General features: G+C 33.7%; 1 protein-coding gene across 2 annotated transcripts in view; it reads right to left on the bottom strand.

Annotated features, from left to right (window-relative positions):
- Positions 1-3,934: 3,934 nt before the first annotated feature.
- Positions 3,935-8,380, bottom strand: part of LOC128188907 (uncharacterized) — a 43,202-nt gene continuing 38,756 nt past the window's right edge. For both annotated transcript variants that reach the window (XM_052860229.1, XM_052860228.1), the window contains exon 2: positions 3,935-7,616. In XM_052860229.1, the coding sequence (XP_052716189.1) occupies positions 5,636-7,594 (1,959 nt within the window). In that variant the 5' untranslated portion in view covers positions 7,595-7,616 and the 3' untranslated portion in view covers positions 3,935-5,635. The remainder of the gene's footprint in view (positions 7,617-8,380) is intronic.

Genomic DNA, 8,380 nt, shown 5'->3' with positions numbered 1-8,380 from the left:
AAGAGGGTTACAGTTACTGTAACCCTCTTTTCGTATTCTAATCAAATTAATCACTTCAATAAAAGAATATTAACATTAACGAACATTTAATTATTATAAAATTAAAAACAAGCATTAGGGTGTGGGTTAATTTTCTCGCACTGGTATTCTAAAAGATCATATTGTTTTTGAAAAACATAACTAAGGTATTCTTTTTTCACATCATATTTGTTATAAGCTAGTTGAAATTTATTGTACATTGATCTCCATTATTCATGTATATAAATCATATTCGTTCGGGCATAGCCCAACATACTAGATAAAAGGTAAATTTGCTGCATACTCAAAAAAAAAAAAGAAAGGAAAATGCAATTGCTAGGCGATGAAGTTTGTCATATTGGATAATTCAAACCTCCCGAATTTTTTTTTCTGCGATAATTATTGTCTTATGAGAAAAGAAAAAAATTCTCGTCTAGAAACTGTTTATCAATTCAAGTTACCTGAGAATGCAATAAGTTCTTTTTTGTGAAATATATCACATTAAGCTAAACAAGGTTAAAACAATAATTTATTTTACGTGTATATAAAACTATCAACTATTTTCACTAAACCATGAACATTTATTTTTCAAAGTGCGTTAATATCGACGTTGACTTAGTCCCAAAATTAACGCACTTTGAAAATTGTTTTCAAAGTGCGTAATTTTTTAAAGTGCTTTGTAACACACCATGCTTTAGAGTGCACAGGTAAAGGAGCTGAAAAAATAGGTAGTAACTAATGCTGGCCTTGACCTTAAACACTTTACATCTCAAGGACATAAAAAGTCATGTCATAAAGAGATTTTTGTCTCACAAAATTGCTTTAAGGAGTTTTAAAGAATGCCGAAGGTTTCATAAATCGTAAGATCGTGTAAAAATTCAATGATCTTTACAATTTTAAACACGAATCAAATAAAAAAACATGTCCACCACATGCACCCACTGATGTTTTGCGACGTTGAACTTTGTATTTAAGTAATTATAAAATCAGCATCTATATAAATCTTTGAATTACTATATTGTGCTCCGAATAAAATTGATTTTTATAAAATTGCATGCCGTGTCCATGACCTTCAGAATATTAAAATGTTTTACGATATTGATATACACATTAAATGTGTAAAATATATAACTGAGATTCTTTTGAGCATTGTTGAAGCAGCGACTTCAAATGGGAGGATTTTAGGTATTCCTTGTCTTTTAAGTCAAGGTAAAAGAAGTTAAAAACATTTCAGATTCTTATTATTTTTTATCTAAATCAGCGGTTTGGCCGTGCGGTTGAGATTTTAAAGCTATTGACGACACATTAAAAATAGCAAGGCAGCAAGTAAAAAAGAAAACAGATAAAACCAAAATTAACATAATGCAACGCCCCCATCACCCCCCCCCCCCCCCCGAAAAAAAAATGCCTCAGAAAAAAAAACAATTTAGAATTTAAAAAATTATGATTAAACTAAATATAAAGTATAATTTAAAAAAAATATTTTAGAGATTATTAGATTTCGATTGAAAGAAAATATATTGATCATAAATGTGGGTTTACGAGTACCGAATCAAAAACATTTCAAACGCATTAAAAATACCTTTAAAAATTCTGGATATGGGTATTTGTGTAATTAAAAAAGGGTAAAGCTCCTTCTTTAAAACTTGAAGAGAAAAATCCATCCTCTGTCCCAATGTTGATAATCTCTGAACAATGAAAGGATTTTTCACTAATTGCTGTAATTTATGGCGACCATTGATAACCTATTGTGTTCTAAACATCGGTACTGTGTGAAACATTGTGTTATGAACAAAAAAGAACAAATAGCAATTCGGAAAATCAATAATTTCTCATAATTTAAAATTACTGTATGATGCTTCATCAAAATTGATTTATGGGTCTTGGTGTATAACAGCAGTCTCTCTCTCTCTCTCTCTCTCTCTCTCTCTCTCTCTCTCTCTCTCATTATATGATTTAAACCATATCAAATTCATCTTTTGAAAGTACGATTTTTTCATTCAAATATAATTGAAATGCATGTTTGACGTGTATATACATGTAAATCACTTAATTTATGAAATATAGTTTATAATGCATATAGTCTTAAATGTAATATTTGATAAAATTATATACATAATCTTAAAGGCCAAACATTTTACGAACGCCTCTTTTTTACCTGTTCAAACTTCAAAATGATGCCGCTTGTCAATCAAGTTTGAAACAATAGCACCCGGTTTGATTGACGTGATCGTTCGAAAAAACTTATGAGCTACTAAAGTTTTATTTAGGTAATACACTTAACTGGAACTTCTTGCACGAAAACGTCACTCCATGGAAACTGAACTCCATAAATTGTTAGCGTTACATGGCTGCCTTTACATTCCACATTCTTACTGATCGTATGGGTTTTTTTATACAATAACATTTTTTAAAATTAACTTCTTAAAAAATAAATGTCAAGTGCTAAACACAATGAGCTGAGTTATATTTTAAAAGTAGAATTAATTTACTTTCTCGAAAGCAGATGGTTACTTTCGTTTTTTTCTACAAAAGTTTTTGATTGTCAATGAGTCCATGATTTTTTATTAGTCATTGACTCATTGACGATTAAAAGATGTTATTTAAGCATTGAATGTTTTTTTTTTGGATGTCGTCGGTCCTATGAGGCACCAAGCGGTGAAGACAAATTGAATAGCGCGCGTTAGCGCGGTATGGTAATTTGTCTGCAACATTTGGTGTGTCATAGGACCGACGATATCCAAAAATAACCATTCAATGCTTATATTTATATTTCCATAAACATAAAATGTATATTTGTATGAAATATTGTGTATCGCCGCTATAAATCCATTATTTGCGCTCTTATTCAGGGATATGATACATGGAACAGCCATATTAACATGTTATTTTGTTAGCTTCCGCGACAAAAAATAAAGTGCCAGAAACTTTGTGGAGAAAAATCTTTTTTATTATGGAGTAGATATATATTAATGATTGTTTTTCAAAAGTACATATCAAATTGGTTATGTTAGATTGAAAGTTTCATTTAATCTTACATTTTATTGTAGGCCACTCAGTTAGGGCTCTTTTTTCTGCAATGATCACCACATTCATACTCTTCAAGAATCATCAAAGGAAAATACTCTATTGTTTGTATTTACATCTACCGAGTATTTTCTATTAAATATTATTTCTTATGAAAACCTCTTGATTCAAAGCTCCATAGAAAATGACAGGGCTGAAATCTACACGATTTAATTCAAAATAGTTTATCGGTCGGTCGAAACCTTCAGCAACCTAAGAAAAATCCCAGACTGCACGACATAATTATGATGACGTCAGGCTTAAATCCTCATATAAGACGACTTGGCTATTTCTTTAAACTAACGTACTGTTGTAAATAAACAACAACTCAGAAACTTTTACCTACTCTTTACTATCAATTCATTAATTTGTTTACTAAATGTAAATATAAATAACAATTAAATGCTTTCTTTTATTGTAAATGCTTGAGCTATAAAATGCTTTCTTTGGCGATTCATGCGGGTTATGATAGTAGCGATCATTGCAGACAAAGTTTGCATAACCCACTTAATTAAAGGGGGTTGTGCATTTTTTCTGCAAGAGCGCTACCTTCATATTCCGCATGAATCAACAAAGAAAGCATTTCATTGTTTTTTATTTATATCATTTTAACAAGATAATGAATCGATCATTTTGCGTTATCGCGACTGTGCATGCTTTTAACTTTCCGTGTAATGCATTATACATGTATAATTATTCATATTTTATATACTGGTATGTACATGTAAAACGAAGTCAGTGGACATGTTATTTTGATTAAGAATGGAAAGGCCAATAGTATGGAATAGGCCATTGACCGAATCCATATCACTGGGTCAAAGTAATATCAGCAAGGTAAAACAAATATATACAAAAAAGAATAATTGTTTATTAGCAATTAACATAATGTCTGATGAAATATTTAAAAACATAGCACAAAGTTTCAATGAAATATTGCTTTATTATACTGGAAAAGCAATAATAAAAATCGATATTCAATAAAACATTTATGTGTATCTAAACTATCTGTGAAGAAAAGATATACATATGTACAAGGTTGCATTTTTTCGCGAAACACTTTTAAATGATGAGAGTATATTTATCATCAGTTTATGTACTTTAACAAATCAAAGTTAAAAACTGCATTTGGTGCCTCATCACATTTACTGAAATAAATTGTTATGACTGGCTGTACCAAATAAACCACGCAAAATTATGAAACATAAAAATGAATATGACCCCCCCCCCCTCCAAAAAAAAAATATCAGCATCGGGTCTCCTAAAAAAAAACCCACAAAAAAATGATAAGAATATACGGTATAACAGTTAAATTCATAATAGCATAATCAATTTGTACTTTACATGAACAATAAATGAATTTATTTGGTGTATGTACACGTAAAAGAAAGCAACCATTCCTCGTGCAAGACATTCACATAGGTATGTATGACATACCTCAGACAGAACTCTAAGCATGTACACGCATACATAAATCATTGAATTGGATCTTTTTTACCAAAACAAAACAAAACAAAAACAACGAAAAGGACAGTCCAGCATATCAAACATTTAGCGTTTTAACGCTTATAAGTTGAAAATTTGAAAAAAAAATGACGCCATGGATTAAAACAAATTATACATGTACATATGAATCGAAAAAGCGATAAAGCTTGCTCTTCCAAGTCAGTAAAACGATGAAACATGCACGTAAAGGTATACATGTAACATTACCAACCCCTTCTATTCCATGCCTTATACTATTTCAAAACCAGCGTATGATGTGTACAGATTACATAAAAAGAGAACATGACAACGATATGTACGTGCATTTGTTAGAGAAAAAAAATCAGAATATAACAGACATACGCGGTAGTTCCTGTGGTTATGAATTCTTTATAACAGACCCATACTAAAGTACATTTGTAAGGGGGGCTCTCACGCTGCTAGTACGGTGCCTTATCAAGGCTAGGGCATGAAATACTACCAGTACTTTCCCTAAGTTTCACTTTAGGTTAAGTTCAAATTGCAATAGATAGACACACAACAAACAAAAACCAAGAATTCGGTAACAAATGGTCTGCGATACAGTCTGTAACTTGGAGCACCATGTTCGACACGTAAATACTAGAATTTCCTCTGTCAGCGTCCAACATTAATATGTCATCAGCAGTACATACAATTGTTTGAACTGACAACTGTCTTTAGTTCATCGATCTTGTTTACATATTCTTAGACCTCTTAGTTGTCACTTTAAGAGGTTTAATCGCATAACTGTCGATGCTTTTCTCGTTTCATAGATCCGAATTGCCGTATTCCGTGAACGTTGATCAGTTACCACGGTTAATAATATTGTTGTGTTATGAATTATCACAGTCAGGAATATATTACTATAATACATACATGTAATTTACAAATTCGCAATAGTTATTCCAATTTTCAGATTGCACGTCTTTTAATCTTTGTCTTAAATTGAGGATGTCACATGGTAAAATGACAGCCTTCGTCTTTCGTGGACCACTGGGACTTTGGTCTCAAGCAATTGAGCAATATTTTAAAACATTTTAACATCAATTCAAATAATCAGTATGAGAAATAATGACGACAAAAACAAAGAAAATTTGGCGGAATTTGTGCAGGAGCCGCTTTCATCTATACTCGCCGACTTTGCCCCCGAGGCTTTGGGCGTTTTGTACACAAAGGGGGTAGTTTCTCCTGGTGGTGACGGTGTGTTGGACACCGGCTGAGTGTGCATATGATTATTTCCCACGACAGGAGCAACATCAATATAAAACGGGCAAACATTCTTTTGCTCCTTTATTACAACAAGCGAATCCAGTAGCGAGGCATTGCTGTTGTACAATGATTTAAATGTTTGCTCATTGCAGTCTTCCAAACTGAGTTGAACAATCCTTCGCGACTGCTCTTTTCCGATGAATCCCCAACATTTGTAGGACCTGTCGAAGAGCGAGGTCGTAATGACGAAAACGCCGCCGTCTTCGAGCTTCTCCGATGACAAACAAAGGTGTTCCTTGTTGATCGGTTTTGTTGTGTTGATGTTTACCATGTTGAATTTGCCACTTCGACCAATATACTCATTATACGCGATGCAGTAATCCTGCGCTTTGGAATTCCGGAGATACAGGTGGCCGGATTTGAATCCGAAATCGCCCGGAAGACGGCAGTTGGTTGTATATATTTGAGCCTCGTTTATGGCAACGGAAAACGGTTTCTTTAACAGTTCCTCTTGGCAGGTATCGACGATCATTTTGTCCAAAGGAAACACTGGCCATTTGACTCTTCGTCCGAATTTGAAATGCAGGGTCATTTTAGATGTCTTTTTGTATTCAAAACACGTTGTTCGAGGAAAGCATCCATTTTCGAAAACATGAAGCAGAGTTAGTCTGTAGGCGTTATCCTCTGTTGAGTTGGCTTTTCCTACACATTTAAAGTTGCCTTCGCCTGGCAGATGTAAGTTGTATGTGGATATATTCATAACACTTGATGCGCCTTTAAAATCAGTGTGCCATGCGCCTTTCAAAAACTCAGGAAAAGAACAGACGTTTGTTTCAGTATGGCATTGTCGACATGACTTGTGGCAGTATTTCTTGTACTTTGAACACGCTAGCTCTTGGGTACAGTAGCCAAATTCATTCTCACAGAGATTCGAAAAGACCGTTTTTTCAAATTCCAATTCGACATTTTCTACTGTGTTTGAAAAACTATCCCTATCGTTCAAGACACATTTTCCATCGCGAAAAATGTTCGCTTGTTTCAGATCGGATAAATTTCCCTTCAGCCTCATGCACACGGGAAACCGTTCGTTATCGGCCAAAACTACAAAGGTGTAGTTATTTTCCGCTGATTTATCTGTCCACGAGGCCAAGCATCGGAGTTTTTCTTTCAAACGGTGATCGTCATCCAGTTTACATTCATTGATCCTGAAATCCAACGTAACGCCGTCGCCATCTTCACATTCACTCTCTAAACGAGGCTGTATGACGGAGGATCCACATACTTGTGCCTTTTTGTATACGATTTTCAAATTATAACCCCCAGAGAAGGGACAACTTACCGACGGATTATCCACTAGAGGATATTTTATAATTGGACTATTTTTCAAAACCATATTCTGTACAGAACAACCTATCATACTTTTCAATAATGATGGTTGTGATTCTCGAACCTGAACCACAGAATCAGACCTTTTCAGAAACTGCATACATAGATACATTACATTACTCCCGATACCACGATGTTCATGCACAAAATAGATTCCCTCTTCACGATTTATAATCTCACCACAACGTCTTTCGTATTGAATTCCCTCTCTAGTTTCACGGATGTTAATTCTATCTCCATTGAAATACATATTTTCAGAATTACGAAACTCAGTTTCCCTGCGCCATAATTTGTCGCGCTCCAGAAAGTCCGGAAACATGCAGGGTTGATTGCGCGGTTGCGTACTGACACGTAGAAATGGAAGACACAAAAGAACGATAACTAAGAGGCACCGGTCCAAAAACGTTTTCATGGTTATTCTCGTTCGTCAACACCTAAAACAAAAACGAAAAAAGGAAAATTAAAGAATATGAACTTGGTATCTTTCTTTCAATTTTGCACTATTCTGATTCTAGATAAAGAGAGGAATATTTACACCTTTCTTTATTTGGAGTCACGATAGAAATGTCATTGACGATACATTTTCATGTTAAGTGTAATACGTTATATTCCTTCGGTCCTAACTAACCAAAAACAAGTAAATATCGGTAGGTGTAGATAGAACGGAAATATGTGAAGGATCGAACAATGCAACATGTAATCAGCACATATAGCCACATGCCTTGCGCACAACAAAAATACTCTTACTATATATATACATCAGGCTTGGGGTAAAGCTAAATGTAATGGTAATGCAGTGCAATACACTACATGTTTTCAAAGTAATGCTGGTAATGTGTAATGCCACAAATTTGTAGCAAGTAATGGTAATGTAATGCATTACTTCTCAAAATCTAGTGTAATGCAAGCATAAAATGGCATTACTTTTTATTACATGGTAAACTAATGCAAAGTTATGCCATGTAATGTTTGCATTACACTAGATTTTGGAAAGTAATGAATTGCATTACCAGTACTTGTAATGCTAAATTTGTGGCATTACACATTACTAGCATCACTTTGAAAACATGAAATTTAATGCAATGCATTACCATATATTTCATTAAGCATTACCCAAGCCTGGGTCAGGTAATACATTAGTTTACAATGTAATTCGCCTCAATCCTGATATACATCTATAGGATTTGAATTTGTTTTG

Source organism: Crassostrea angulata, chromosome 6, assembly GCF_025612915.1.
Source record: "Crassostrea angulata isolate pt1a10 chromosome 6, ASM2561291v2, whole genome shotgun sequence".
Classification (NCBI taxonomy): domain Eukaryota; kingdom Metazoa; phylum Mollusca; class Bivalvia; order Ostreida; family Ostreidae; genus Magallana; species Magallana angulata.
This window is presented reverse-complemented; position numbering and strand designations above follow the sequence as displayed.